The sequence below is a fragment of the Pagrus major genome, chromosome 4 (assembly GCF_040436345.1).
Source record: "Pagrus major chromosome 4, Pma_NU_1.0".
Classification (NCBI taxonomy): Eukaryota; Metazoa; Chordata; class Actinopteri; order Spariformes; family Sparidae; genus Pagrus; species Pagrus major.
This window is the reverse complement of record NC_133218.1, coordinates 25,513,130-25,529,498: the sequence shown is the minus strand read 5'-3', so window position 1 is coordinate 25,529,498 and position 16,369 is coordinate 25,513,130. Positions and strand designations below refer to the sequence as shown.

General features: G+C 38.4%; 1 protein-coding gene across 1 annotated transcript; it reads right to left on the bottom strand.

Moving 5' to 3' along the window:
• Positions 1-6,631: 6,631 nt before the first annotated feature.
• Positions 6,632-13,080, bottom strand: slc38a8b (solute carrier family 38 member 8b). Its single transcript, XM_073464938.1, has 10 exons — positions 12,892-13,080; positions 11,116-11,314; positions 8,600-8,756; positions 8,420-8,524; positions 8,238-8,295; positions 7,583-7,697; positions 7,355-7,502; positions 7,063-7,265; positions 6,864-6,915; positions 6,632-6,734 (listed from the first exon to the last, which is right to left on the bottom strand). The coding sequence occupies exons 1-10, from the start codon at positions 13,078-13,080 to the stop codon at positions 6,632-6,634; spliced, it is 1,329 nt and encodes a 442-aa protein (XP_073321039.1).
• Between the last annotated feature and the right edge of the window lie 3,289 nt (positions 13,081-16,369).

The window sequence follows — 16,369 nt, the reverse complement described above, 5'->3', positions numbered from 1 at the left end:
ACTCATGGGTTCAACTTGTTTATTGTACAAATACAACCGTGTGAAAATCTTTTGCTGCAGAAATGGAAAAAAAAAAATTATTAAATAAAATGTATATAACAATAAAACAATAATAAATAAAGAAAAACAAAAACAGAGTATGCAGAGTAAAAATATGGACTGGAATATGGAGCAGGGATAAGATGCATGTGTATATACTATCTATACACATGAGACATAATTATAATAATTATAGTTATAATCACAGGGGAATTGCTGGGGGAATCTTTGAGACTTCAGCTTTATCGTAAATACAAGCTCAAAGTATAAAAACATACTTATAAATGAGCACTAGTTTAGGATTAGTTGTATGCATGTCAGCCTGGTTAAATGAGTGAGTTCAAATATGTAAAAAACAAAAAGAAAACAATAAGTCAGCAGAAAACTAATCGGAAAAAATGAATCAATGGTTTTAAGTCATTTACCAAATACATTTTTATCTTGTATGGACAAAAACAGCGACATCAAACTGTTTTCTTGCTAGTTTATGTGAGCAGCAGTTGAGCCGTCTTCAAACAGCAGATCACAATCGTACCCAGAGTAATGTTTAATAAAATGATTTATGAGAGGTAGCTTGAGTGTATCAACTGTGAAGATATCAAAATCTTATATTATTGTAAATGACAAACTAGTTGTTTTTATTTGTTGATGACAACCTAACGTCCAACTTGCGTCCCCACAAGGCTGCTGAGTTCATTACACAGGACGGGGCAAACAGCATAATGGTGTTGAGAAAACAATCAAGATCCATTTAGTAGCAACAATTTCAGTTACAATGTCCACTGTTTTCTGTATATTTTCAGGACTTCTGAGGTCAAGAATTAAATTATAAGCATTAGTGAGCCGTAGTTATCTTACAGCCTAACGACATAAAGTTTGTACTGAGGGTGGTGCCCAATGGAAACTTGCAGGTCCATTTTACTTTCATACATTTCATTTAGCCTATATTTTTACATGCATAGCCTTGGATGTTTGGAAGGATGAAGACCTGCAACTCCTTGAGTAGGAGTGGATCTGTGAATGAGTTTGAAAATAAAATGTATCTTGTGTATAGAAATATTTGAAAAACATTGATAACATAAATTGTAAGAAAGTGAGTATTCTGAAGCTGATTGGTTTAAATAATTTTAATATAAACATAAACACCTGCACCAAACCCCATTTATTGGCTATTTATCCTGTTAAATATAAAACAACTAATTTGTCAGCACAATTGGTGCTTTACTTGTTCACTCACTGTTTTTGTAGATTAATCGACATAGATGATGACGTACATATCTGGTTTAATGCTCCATGATGATGATTCTAATGATATGACTCAGACAAAAAACAATGTGTAGATCCAAACAAGAGAATGACTGTATAGATCCATGTTATAGTATTCAGATTTTCAGTTTTTTGAGTCTCAAAATAAACTGTATGACCATCTATTGTAATGGATTTGCTTGTGTGTGCATCTTTTCAGCCAGATTATCCACGGTGAACTGATCTGTGTCATCATGTTTTATAATTATTAGAGCTCTTCAGAGTGTGAGCTGATGAAACTGACAAATAGTGTCTTCTTGCCATGTTTGAATCTGGTTTACAGAGTGTTTGTATCTCTGTTTTCCCTTTTCTCCCCTCCCAATATACTTCACATAGATTGCATGCTGTATGCTGCATGCAAAGATAATACAGGATTTGATAAGAAATATGCCACTAAGTAAAAAGAGGAAACTCACAGAGGGAGTCTCATTCATAAATAATGGACCTTTGGGATATCAAGGTGCAATTAGGAATTCCAAAAGTGGTGGATGTAAACATTTTGTCATCCGATTTACTGCTATAACAGGAACACCTCCTGTAATATTAATGTGTACACTGCAGCGTTATCTGTCTATTTCTGTCCTAATGTTCCTCCACTAGTGTCCACATGCAGTACCCCAAACTGTGGCGGACAGAGACGTTACTGAAGTAGTTTGTGGTGAAGGCAGTCATGTAAAATACAAATAACAAACAGGCCCTTTAGGGAATGAGGAAAGCTCTGAGCTTACAGTATTCAAATCAAATGCAACCGCACACTGTATGTATGTCTATTGATATTTAAGAGATTGGGGTTTTAAAGGTCATGTGTGACTTTGAAAAAAATTAAATGTGCTCTGCAAATGTGAAGAGAGACAGACTGCGCCCATTCTCTATGTGGTATATTATTCCTAAAGGGCAGCCACTCTCCAGCTCCCTCCAGCATTCATCTCACTCAGGTCTCCAATAACAAACTGAGGAACTCAGCTAGTGACACTGTCCTTTTACAGTGGACTGTATGAAGAAAACCAAAAAGACTTTTCCCCATAAGCTTACATTTTAAGAGAAGCTGCTGTAAAACGTGGAATACATTTTTTATAAGCGTCACAACGCCAGAGAAATTACTTTAAAGGTTGTATTGATAACATTTTATGGAGACAAATCATTTTAAAAAAACAACAAATACATCTACTGAACTTGTAGAAGGGTGCAGAATAAAATCTATTTTCCTTAGAAACCTTAGATTATGAATTAGTAATTTAACAATGTTTGTCAGGTCCAAAATTATTGTTTTGTTGACGGTTCGCTACAGCTTCTAAAAAGGATTGTCAGCCAAGAGTATAACGCCGTTGACATCACATGGTATCTGTATTTTGTCAGCATGACAGTCTTGGTAGTTGCCAGTTTGTGAAAAAGAAATGTAAGAATGGCTGATTTCTACAGTATGCACCCAGCATACTGTCCTGCCCTAACGCTAACTAGCTAGTGTTAGCAACATTAGCTAGTGCAACAAACCAGCAACCACTTGAGGGGCAGGTGATTCGAACAGCTGTGTTTTGACGTGAAAACAATGGAAGGGGGAGATAAAATGCCAAATTTTGTGGCTGATCGTTATCAATAACACCTTTAACTATGAAAAGTTACCCAAGTAGTAACAGTGAGTCGCCAAAAATGTTGCTGTGGTCTATAATTTGCTGATGTTTTTTGTCTGAAGGCTTTTTATTACCAAACAGATGTAGTCATCACTGTGATGCTGTTACTGGATGGAGAGATGAGGCAAAGTGTGCAAATGAAGCATAATTGCATGTGACGGGGAGAATAAATGTATTATGCAGTCTTAGTGCTGTTTTCTATTTTTCATTGTTTATCATAATCTAATATGTGAATGCAGTGACAAGATTAATTCCGAATCACGTCTTTGGCTATGAGTACATACACCATATCTAACTACTGTAGTAAATGTAATTATTCAAATTTCTTTGGGAATGTGACAATTTTCCTCTTATGTTTCAGCTGGCAGCAGCCTCTCAGTTTGTCTTTATTTCCCTCTATGGTTAGAGAAATTTGATTTTTTTTTAATAGCAATTACATCTATTAGAGTGCTTAAAAAGTCATTTTTACACACACTTCGCGAAACATGAACACACATTGCTCTGATTGCATCAAATATTACCAGAGATGAATCAATAAATTGATCTAAAGTAGATCAACTATAAAAAGATATTTGTCAGCCTACAATTGAATCCGTTATTTTGTCTTTTTGGTTTATTTGCAAACAAAATCATCTCAGAAGTAAAGCAGATACACTGTTTAAACATTTAAAGGCTGTTGTACAGTAGCCAGGAAAACAATAGTGCTCTTTCAGTATCACACACAGGATTCAATGTGATCCTGATCTGCTGCACTCACACAAGGTGACAGAGGCCTCTCCTTCACCTGAGCTCATTGCCACAGCAGCTATTATCCAACAGAATTTGGCCCAGAGGTCAAAAATCTGCTGTCACCACTTCAATAAAGGCCTGGGCAGCAAATGTGATGGATGCATGTTATCTCCATCATGATGATCTCAGCCTGCTGGTCATAACCTTGATGCATAGAAAACAAGGTCATACACATAATTGCACACAACCACGCCATACATACAGTAATCTGTTCGATGCACGCAGTCACAACAGTGTACAGTAACGTACGTCTTCTCATTAGGTAATGAGACAGACAGTCCAAAAACTCCCAGTTTGCAATCTGCAAATTAAAAAGGAGCAAAAAGGGTTTTTTTCATTCTGAAAACAAAAGGTAGGCAGATTTCAATCAGTGTGATGGCGACAATGAAAGAAACCACACTCACAGACACAGTAAGAGGAAAAACAGCAGCCGTCCCTTTTCATTCAGGAATTTTGCTGATGCTCTTATCATGAACAATTAACATTTAAAAGGGATTTTGCTACAAATTGCCATTTCATTAATTAGGACTGCAAGAGGCCTACATTACAAGTAATCTTTCAATAACAAAGTAGCTACAGGGGACAGCATAATAATGAGGACTGGAAATTATTTTTCAGAGGCAGAGGAAAATGAAAAGATAATCTAATGCAGAGGATAATGGATGTTTTTCAGGCACGCTCGTGGCTCTAGGGATGGTAGTGTCGGTCGGTTGGTCCACCACTCTGGTACAGGCTGAAATACCTCAACAGCTATTGGATGGATACCCTTGAAAACCCGTACACATGTTTACATACACCTAAAGGGTTGCTTTAACTTAGCATTCTGAAGTAAACACTGCTTGCACCATGTAATGGCTGCAGAAAAATGGCATCATCCGCATATAGATTGGTTACGGTAAATCTCCTTCACTAGGTCACATTACGGCACAACCAAAACAGGAAGAGGTATTGTTTATGCAGTAACTTGGGAAACTTTGCAAAAGAAAAAGATCCAGCTGATAGAGGAGGCAAAGAAGGTGAAGAGGGAAAGAAACCAAGGTAAAACAAAAGTGAACAGATGGGCATTCACTCGATGGAGAGCGCCAGTGTTGTGTTCTCACAGTAGTTTTTTGCTGTGTACAGTAGCCAAACTGCAAGCGGTAGCAATGTTGCTAAAGCTGTTTCTACATTGATACCACAGGGAAACACAAGGTTGTTTAAGTTTGGTTTTAGTTAGGTTTAAATTTTGTATTTCTGCTTTGAGTGGCACTAAAGCATATAGCTAATTAGCAAACACGAAACTAGACTAAGATGGTGAACATGGTAAATATCATACCTGCTAAATAGGAGCTAGCATTGTCACCAAGGGCGTCACCTTGTGTTGACACCTTTGTCACTGTGCACATGTTTGCATGTTAGCACTTAGCTCAATACAGCTTCACAGAGCTGCTAGCATGGCTGTAGACTCTTATTTTTTGTGTTTGGTCTGAAACAAAACAATAGCTGAAGCTGATAAAGTCATATTTGAGACAGGTTGGCCATTCTTTCATTTTTGGAGGCAGTGAAGTCTGTCATGGCTTACACAGACAGAGATCTGAAGTCCTAAGCTCGTGGTAGCTGTATGCTAGCTGCATTATCCAGGACTGCTCAGTTGCTTTTACAAATCTATGGACTAGTTTTGACTGAGTGCAGCTGTAGGATCCAAGAAGGAATTTCTTTTGCGATATTTTTAAGGATTTTTCCCTGCATTTAGTGGATTTAGTCATTTGGCCAGCAGGTTGAAATATAATCCCATGGGCTAAACACAAGTAGAGTATAACATTTTGAGGTTTTCCCTTAAGGACAGTCACGCTGCACGAGATGAAATAAACCCATTACATAACTGAAGCGTCAATAAGGAGCCACCATGTGCTTCTAGATGGTCTATTTTTGAATGAAGTTAAGCATCCCCCCTCCAGGCACATATACAGCAGCCATTTTCTGGATTTACTGTAAATCATTACTCACTTCTACACTCACACGCGTGGGAGCACGTGCACGCTCAGAGGCAGTGTGCCATAACTCCTTTAAGGTTGAAGTCAATAAACAATAAACAGTGATATTCAGCATAGCTCGGTCATCAATCTGTGCTCAATGAAAGCTGCAGATTAATATCGCTCAAATGATTCAGGCCATGTGGAGGTCGGTGGAGAAGGAGATGGAAAAATGCAGAGGAAGGATAAGAATCATGTATTTAAAAGAAAGAAATCTTAATATCATTCACTCATATTATCATCTGGTAGATCTAAACATGTATTTCAAGGGCGTAAAACCCATCTGGTTATATTTAAAAAAAGAATATTGTCTTGTTTAGTTGATTTAAACATGGCAGTGTTGTCAAAATAATCCCTGGGACCATAATAACACTGATAAGACCTGTGTTTTCTCTTATCTGTGCTGCCAATATGCACTTCTACTCATAATGTACATGAAGCAACTACACAGATAGATAAATAAATAATGCTTCAGTGGTCCAATACTGCCCCCTGGTAGTGTAAGACTCAAAGGCAACACTTTGTGATTTCTCATTTAATATATTATATAATTGACATACCAAATAAAACAGATTCACACATTCAGACATAAATATTTTGCTCTGCACATACTTAACAAAGTTCTGACATTATTCTCTTTGACATTATATAATTGTACATGCGCATCTAACAAAGAAAAACATCACATTCTCACATAGTAAATATATTTTATATCCAGGTCCTGGATGAGGAAATACAACTAAAAACCACCTTTAAAGAAAAGCAACTTTCTGTTGTGCAAAAGTGGCGAGCGTCACAAACCGCTCAGAGTTCACAGTGAAGCAGCTGCTGCAGATAGTCGTGATTATGGGGAGAAGTTCAGAATTTTTGGGCCAGCTCCATGATAGCGATGGTTGTGCTCTGTCCAAAGATGAAGGCTCCGACTACGATGGTTATGACTCCCCAAACTGTTAAAACCGCCCTGCAGGGATATCAAGAGAGAGACCAGTACAGAAGTTACATTAGCAATTAGAAGTGGATGTGTACCAGTTGAACTGGAAATGAAGTGTTACCAAGAAAGGGAATTTTAAAATGAATACTTCACACTCACCTGACTCTTGGACTCACAGATTCAGTTTGCATTGTGAACACTAAGCAAAGACCTGCAATACATGAACACACAAACCTATCAGACAACATTTATTTATTTGACTTAGTCCAATTTGAAGCGATTTCCAAGTGACAGACAAGCTAAATACAAGATAGCACATACAGATACACGTATATTAAAGTTAAGGTTGTTTACATACCTGGAAAAATAAAGATGAAGAAGGCGCTGATTCCTCCGATGACACTGATGACCTCACCCATGTCAGGGACAAACATGGCGATGAGAAGAGTGACGGATATCCAGATCACAGTGAGAACGACTCTGCAGCGACTCTCAAACGAATGAGTGACGATTCCTCGGCGACGTCTTTGAACGCGCAGCATCAAGTTCAGGATGACAGATCTGTCCCAGACACACACAAACACGGAGACACAGAGTTAGGTGTTAAAACATAAACTCAAACAACACAGTTCAACTCTGGTGTCGCTCACCTCCCCAGAAGAAGAATAATAGGATAGATGGTGATAATTGATATTCCAAAAAGCAGCCTGGAAATGATCATGACCACATCGTTTCCTGGATATGACATCAAAATATCAGAGGCGACGTCTCGTCCAAACGTCATGAAGCCGTACACACCTGGAGACGGAGAGGGTGGATGTGATTAGCAGCTTTCGAGCTAACACATGATGTACTGAGATATACGGAGGTGAACTCACCGGTCAGAGTGTAGATGAGTAAGCAGAAAAACATGGAGAGCACAGAGATGATCACCCAGTGGGAGAGCTTCTTGTTCTCCATGCTGCTATAGATGGCTATACAGGCTTCATGGCACTGAAAACACACACACACACACACACACGATATTTTATGGGAATATTTGGATTGATCTGCTGTAGCTGTACACGCCAAGGTATTTGTGTATGTAAACAGGAGCTGCAGAGCGCATACCTCCGCCTAGGCCCAACAGTTCCTTTTAATTCAATCAAGCCTGATCCAATATCACACTCAATAGACCTGTATCACTCTAAATTTTAAACCACACATGACTGCTTACCCATAATTTAAGGCCAACCACAAGGACAACAATTCAATGCAGATGGAATCATAAATCTCTACGGTGTGACGGAGAGATAATAGTTTTATTAGGATCCACATCAAATTTTTACTCATTCATAGATACCAGCCATCTAAACATATCTGATTATATTCATAAATGTTTCATGTTTTTTAAATTAATTTAAACTATCGACGACCCAGTAATGCATTATAGATGTGGTCTTCTGCGAGAGTCTTGCTGTGTTTTCTTGTGTGGACAATATTACCTCCCTATTAAACCACTTCTAGAGTGCATATCACCAAGTCTGATCCTACCTGGAAACCAAAGCAGATGGTCGGCACAACACTGAACATTGAAGCCCACGAACCGACACTGAAAAACACACAACACACACACACACACACACACACACATTAGTGACGCACACAGAACAACAGGATAAAAGAAGTAGCTGATGGTAAAAACACACATGTCTATTAAAAACAGTGTTACTGACCCTTGGCTGTGCTCTGGTGTTATTATAACAGTGTGACTCTCCATCAGGTAATACTTGACAATCACCGCCACACACAGATATGAAGCAGCCAGCGTCCCCAACACACTGATATGAGGAGAAAACAGTTAAATCACATACAAGCTGGATGTCACTCCAGAAACACAGATAAGTGCTGTGTACCTCGTGTATTTCTGGATGCCGATTTCTTTTGGGATGGACAGGGGCAGGATAATGATGAGGCACATGACAAAGAGGGCAAATCGCTGGTCGGTGTACCAGTGATAGGGCATCTCTGCCTCAGTCGACCCGGTCACCGTCTCGTATAAAGAAATACACACTGGAGAAGAACAAGTCAAAATGAATGTGGTTTATCTGCTGCAACATGAAGGCGACAACACAGACTACAAGGTCATCTAAATTTACAAAAGATTCATTTACAGTAAAACAACGTTGTTTATGATGTTTTAATGGCAAGATCCACGCTTTGATGGTGGATGAACATAAAGGATAGTGAAAACATTCCTTCGTCCTTGAGGATATCTTGCCAGCTGCTCCATCTGCACGGTGCCCTGTGCAGAATTTCTGGATCAAATGGATATTTTGGGGGGGGGTTGTAAATCCAATCAAACACTTTTGTTTAAAATTGGAACAGAGCAAAAACATTAAAGGGATTTGAATGGTTTCAGATGGACAAAATGACAAAAGGAAAAAAAAGGAAAAAGGGTTTCACTACCGCTGCTACAGTCACATGTTTAACTATACTATGTTTAATAGCTAGAATGATAAGATAAGAGAAGATAAGATAAGATAAGATAAGATAAGATAAGATAAGATAAGATAAGATAACATTTTATTTGGGGAATCTGACAAATTCGTGTTACAGCAGCTCAAGGGTCAAAAACAGAGGGTGAAAGACAGATATAATAGACAGATGAAGATAAGATAATAACAAGACAAAGACAGAATAATACAAAATAATGTAGAAGTAATAACAAAGAGGCACACAATGGCCACAATAAAAAAACAAATAAATACTGGAATAATGTCATTATGTGCGTTCGTGAATGTTATGGCTGTGTGTCTGTTGATTTCCTGTAGGCGAAGGTGTGAGTGTGTTGGGAAGCACATGAAGGTGAGTGGTTTAGAAACAGCCAGAAGGGGAACTGGGAAAAAGTAAAAGAAAATTGTAGTAAGCTGGAAAAATGTGACAGACAAACAACAACCAATAAAGTAAGATAAAATAATATTAGGTTGAATTTCCTTGACAGTGAGGTGAAACATTCGATTATTATTCCCTTCCTTTCCTGTCCCTCTTCATGAGACTGTTTTCACACCACATATCTAATTTAATACCTGTTTCACAGTCATACAAAGTCTGATGGAAAGCCAATAGCGGCAATATGGCCCACAATTATTTATTATTATATCACCTCCAATACAATAATTCCTAATTACTTAATTAATCAAGTGGCTGTGACCTGAAGCTGCATAAACGGGATTGATAGATTAACCAATTAAAAGTTCAACTAAGTTTTTGATTACCTTGACACTTTAAATAAGACATTATAAGACATAATCTGACTGAGAACAGCCTCGTGAACGCAAAATCCACTGTGGATCAACAATCTCACCTTTATTCAGGTGAAAACATAGTATAACTACTACGATGGTCCACAACAGAGGAAAGTAAATGTTTAAGACTTTTTAATACCTTCTACAAATGAACTAATTTCAATGCTTAAACGTGCAGAAATGGGCCAATCGTTGAAATCATACTCAAAATAAATAGGGGATAGCGTATCACTAGAACTACTGCTATCTGTTGCTAACTGTAGCTGCGGTTAGCTAGTTAGCTTGTTAGCTGTGTAGTAAGCAGTCTGGACTAGGAGGTCTGAGAACACAGGAGCTGGGACTAGCTGGTTAGCATGCTAACTTCTGCAACACAATACACAGACTTCATAACGTCAAAATGTATAATATCACGTTATTTCTTCACATTCTGTTGATAATTGTAGCTGATTTTTGTGGAACTGATAAAATTGTCATGGCCCTGAGTTTTGTTTTTGTGATTTCCTGTTTTATGTTGAAAGTTTATCCTTATGTCTCATGTTTTACTTTCCACTTCCTGTCTTTCTGTCTTTTCTTGCCCTTTTTTCACCTGTCTTCCAGGTTTTCCAGCTTTTTTGTGAGTGGATTACTCTGGTGTTGTTGCCAGCCTTTTGTTTTGAATTTTGCATGGCTGAGAAATAACCTTTGATCCACAATGTTTTGAACTGATACTTCCAATTAGTTGGAGCTCTCAAAGGAAGGCAAGACTTGCCTGTAGTACGGGCCATGTTTTTGTTGTTTTCTTGGTCAATTTGAGAATTGTTTGCCTTTTAAGATAGTGATAGTATTGAGATGAAAGGAGGAAAGGAGGGAGAGAGCAATGCAACAAATTTGTGAATTTGAACCCGTTCCTTTGTCGTTTATAATCGATGTCTTAACCTCTAAACACCCCTGGCGCCCTGGATGTTGCTGTGTAATAATCTGTCAAATAATATGTGTCAGTCACAGCAATGTAAAGCAGCCAGAATCAATATTAGAGGAAGAGCAAACATTACACAGATGCTTTCCTCTTTTAAAGGGTTAAACAAACGTTTGAGCCTATAAACCAGCCAGAGAAGTCCATGAAAGTAACTTTATTCATCACTTACATTTCTCCAGCTGGTCCTGTACCACCACCAGGAAGGCGACACATATCATGAAGAGGTTGAAGCAGAAACAGACTTCACAGAGTTGACCCACAGCTGATCCACACACCTCTCTCACCACGTCCTGATAGGTGTTCTGTCTGCTGACGGAGGAGGCGTAGCCGAGGATCACCAAACCACTGATGAGGAAAACCAGAGAAACCTGTGCAGACACCAAGAGACGACTTCAGACTTAATCTTCATTTTCACACAAACACACACGCCATGGATGGATTATTAGACAGTGGGGTCCTGAGCGCCTCAAGGCCCCCATCCTCCTTCTCCTCATGACCAGAGGTGTTTAACCTGCTGCCTTTTTGCAACTTTTCAGTGATATTTTAGTAGAAACAGTATCTGTGTTGTGTTGCTTTCAGACAAACACCTAAATTGTAGGTCTTGGTTCACACTGGAGATGAAGAAAGGCTGTAAAAATTTTTCTAAAGCTGACAACAAAACAATATTTTCATTATCAGATAATCTGAGGATTATTTTCTGGATTTACTATTCACACTTTGTTTCATAATTTGTCAGAAAATATTAATAAATAAATCACAATTTTCCAAAACTCTGAAGTACTTTACTTGAGTATTTCCACTTTTTGCCACTTTATAATTTCACTCCACAACAGTTTGGAGGCAAATATTGTACTTTTAACTCACAACATTAGATTAATTTGATAACTTTAGTTACTAGTCACTTTGCAGATTACATGATGCATCAGGGGCACAGTAGTGAATTTTAAATGAATGTATCTTTTCAGCAATGATTCTGATAATCAGACAAATCCTGAATATTGGATCTGATAATCGGACGATCGGTCAGTACATACATGGCAATATATGTTTAATCTACTTCTTTTTTTACTTTTGACAATATAGTACATTTATTGCCAGAAAATTACTTTTTTAAGTATTTAGTAACTTTAATATCAGACACTTTTACTCAAGGACTAGTTGTAGTGGTGACTTTTGGCTGCTTTTTCCAACACTTTATAGAAGTCCGAGCAAATATGAACATTCGAAAGGTGGGAACCAGGAAATGTTTGACATGGACTTTAACCTTTGGTCAACTATAAAAACAACTGCAGCTTAACGATCAATTAACTGATTAATCAGCTAATTGCCTCAGCCCTTACAGATTGACAAAAGAAACCTGGGTTGTAAATTATGTTTTTCAGAGCAAATGTTGTTCTGATTATTCTAATGTAGACTCCCTAACCTGTTTTAATTTAATGTAACTGTAGCCAAAGTAAGCCTACATTATGAGGCCGAGCTGTACTGTTGAGGAATGAACAGGAATACATTAAGAATAGACGTGGTATCAGCAGATACTCAGAAAACGAGGCTCCTTCTTGGGAGGCCCCTGATGACTTTGGCCCCTGGGCCCATTCTTGGAAAGCCTGCATGGAAATCCATCCACGGGACACTTTGTGGCAGTCAATAGATGCAGTGCAAGAAAAGTTGAGGTCGCCTAAACTGGAAGCTTCATTAGAGCTCACCTGTGAAAGAGATGAGCCTCTTTCACACCAGGGAGCGACGGAGGGCTGTGAGTCTATACATACTCTGTCTACAGGCTGACTGACCTCCAGAAACCTCTGAGTAACAACATATTCAGTATAATGAAGACATTTGAAGGTAATTGTTCCCAATTATTACGTGAAAGTAATAAGAATGCATTCAAGCCTTCAACACTATTTTTTTTCCTGAACAATGCACAAACAGTAAACTCTGCTGTCCTCACCAGCTCCACACTGACTGCAGTGTTCACTCCCCCCGCCTTCTGGAAAGCCCAGGGGAAGTTGAGTAGTCCAGCTCCCAGCGCAGACTTCAGCATGATGAACACTGCACCAAAAGAGCCCAGCCGAGGTGGGTCCGCGTGAGACGCAGAGCGGGCCAGCAGGCTGATGCTCTCCCTGGCCAACTCCTCCATGATCCTGAACCAGCTCCGACACTCACACAAGAAGCTCTGACTGATAAAAAGAGGCCCACTGCTGACTTCTCCAAAGTAGTCCAGGGGATGTTTAGTTCATTCATCAGAGTGTCTTCACAACTAAACCTGGTGAGTCCTAAAGCATCCAGATATATAGCTCACTCACACGCGACTCACGTGGTCTTATTGGACATTTGGACGACTAAACATTTCACTGTGAGGTGACACATTTGTCACTAAAGTGAGTATGTTTGCTTGTGTTCACCCTCCCTTTTCTTTTTAGGCTTGTCTGTCACATGGTGGTACACAAAAGATGGTACACTAAAGTGGACTTCCCCTAAATAAGCCACAAATCTACATTTAATTTTTTTAAAAAAGCATACATTTTGTAATTCTGTCCAATAACCTGCTTTGCAGCTCCAGGGCAAAAATATACCCCTGTTATTCCCACTCTCTTTCTCATTTAAACAGTAATTTAACACATTAATTTAAGAATGTGCAACAACAAAACTGACTCTATAGACTGTCTTAAAACTTTATGTTTACACCAGACCTTCTAAAGTTTTAAAGAAAGATTAGAAAATAAAAGCAGGACAAACCTTACTGCACTCATCACGTCGTACAATCTGATATTGCTGTGTTGTTGTTGTTGTTGTTCATCGAACATCATAATTAATGTTGGTCCATGCAGGACCTCCACTGCAACTGACCAGTCATGTTTTTGTAACGTCATAGCTTTGTGATTCAGAGAAGAAGACCAGGAAAAATACTCACATGGGAGAAGTTATCCTTTGAAACATGGCTTTGAAACCATGTTTTCCCCGACCTAACCAGGTATTTTTGTTGCCTAATGCTTTGGCTACATTGAGTCACACATTTTCAAGTTTGCCCCATGGGACCTTATTTCAGACAAACATTGTGCAGCGGAGAATGTAGAGAAACAAGTTATCTTATGATCCTGTCTGAATTGTGAATTAACACATACGATGTTTGTCAATTTAAAAGATAATTTTTCATCTTGAGAAAGTCACAGATCGTCATAAAACTAATGAAATAAAAGACGAGTGATAAGTGAAAGTGGGCAGCTGTGCATCATGTGACATTGTAAATATAATTACATTGTAAATGTCAGCATAAACATACATTGTGTTTATAATCTGAATAAATGAGACACAATAAATAAGACTCCCTCTGTCCTCCTTGATTCAGAGACAGAAAAATAAATAAAAAAATAAAATTAAAACACCTTTAATGGAAACCTAGTAGACTTAGAGCTGTCAGCTAACCAGCTGCAGAGAGATTGGATTAGGGCATCGTCTATTTTTCATTTATTTATGATATTCTTGTATGTACAGAATTATATGTGTCGAGTTGGTGTGCAGTACAGCTTACAGGGATGTAGAATTTGTTCATGTGCTGCTAACACAAAGTCCTGGTCATATGGATCAGATAGTACAATCCACCACACATGGAATTCATAATCCCAACCATGGTTCATGCTACACACCATCTGTTGTAGTGCATCGCTCAAAATCCCATCAATGTTCTGCATGTCGCTGACAGGAAGAAGAAAAAACTTCCTTTGTATTTCAAACAGCTGGGTGCTGAATGTGAAGGCTTCGGGGCACCTTAAAAAGATTTCGTGGTGATGTTGCAGATTTTCTCAAGTGAAATGCAGGACAAAGAGAGATTAGAGGGAGCAGGGTCATCAAGGTGTTCTGGGGACGGTTTTAAAGACTTACTCAGTTTATCCTCCAGGATATGTTATGCTGTTTTCAAAAAATATCTCAAGAGTTTAGTTAAAGAAGTAAAGAAAGAGGACATGTCAGCTTTTAATGAAGTTACACATGAAAAGTGTGGAGTGAAAACAGGGTGATATGGTCATTACATTTTACCTACGAGGCGTTTCAGGAGCAGTGTTTTCTGTGGGAGAGAGGAGCTTCTGTTGGTACGGACTTTGACCTGACCTTTCAATCTTTTACATGCACAAGAATCTGTATAAAACACTGAAGGAAAGGAAAAAACGAAAAAGCATCATAGGTCTCCTTTAAATAAGGACTCGTCTTGACTTGACACGACATGCGACTTGCCAAAGAAAAAATGACTTGGGACATGCTTAAGACTTTAACAATATAACTTGTGTCAGATGTCTGATAATTATTTCGATATCTACATTAGTTTGTTGTCTTATATAATTATCTTATTATCTATCTTTATAAATATGAAAACATCTACTGAAAAATGTGGCAGCACACACACTTTTAAAGTCCTTTTAAACTGACTGAAAATACAAAAAACTGATGTTTCCATTTATTTTCAGCCCTCCACAGACACACACACTGCCTATAGACACTGGCTCAAACTACAGACACACCTTCATAGTTTTTTACATTTCATATGTAAAATCAATTAATCCAATTACATACGTATAACAATACTGAGGCTCAGTTAGATTTGAATCCCCTGACAGTGCAGACTGTCCACAGTATTTAAAATCATGGCCAAATCAGGGTGATAATCTGGTTTTAAAACACGCAGGAACATGAACAGGTATCAGCTGTAAAATGCTTCAGCTGGGAAAAGTATGACACTGCACTGTTCAAGTGAGCCATTAAACCTGTGAACTTTGGGTTAGAGAGGCTGCATGGTGGTGACCTGACATTTAATCAGAGGAGCACATGAATCTTTAAGTGGCAGCAGAATTTTAAAGCAGGATGCTCAATTCAGCACACCGAAGTAATGAAGTGATCACCTCTGGCCTTTAGTTGTCACACCTGCTCACATCATGATCGAGCCAACATGGCAACAGGCCGCACAACCAATCATCATTCACTTCCCTCTTTATTTATCCTCCATGCTACGACAGCACTGAGACTGTTTTCAAGGGTTTCAAGGTGCAACCTGCTACACAGAAACATGAGATTAATCTACTCATGATTCAGCTGTTATGAAACAGCTTAAGAGTATTAAGATCAAACACGCGCACACACACACACACAACCGTCACAAAAGCCCATGACTTCAAGAGAAGTAATAGTTGCGTTTAAAGGAGAATAACTCTGCATCGCGTTAGTCAGCAAACCTTTAATTTAAGTTTTTGTTGGGTTAAAAATCAGAGTGAAACCAAGAGCATTATACACCACTCTGTACTGCTGTGAAAATACATAAAGTTGTACATCGTTGATGTGAAAACCACAGAATAAAACGCAGTGTGTGGTTGCATAACAGAGCTCTCTCAGTATGTGTAAAGTTATACAATATTAAATAACATCATCATTAATGTCTTCCC

Coding starts and splice junctions, on each gene's coding strand:
- slc38a8b (XM_073464938.1), bottom strand. CDS start 13,080: ATGGAGGAGTTGGCCAGGGAGAGCATCAGCCTGCTGGCCCGCTCTGCG. Junction 11,315..12,891: donor CTGCAGTCAGTGTGGAGCTG/GTGAGGACAGCA, acceptor GTGTCTGCACAG/GTTTCTCTGGTTTTCCTCAT. Junction 7,503..7,582: donor ACTCATCTACACTCTGACCG/GTGAGTTCACCT, acceptor CTCCGTCTCCAG/GTGTGTACGGCTTCATGACG.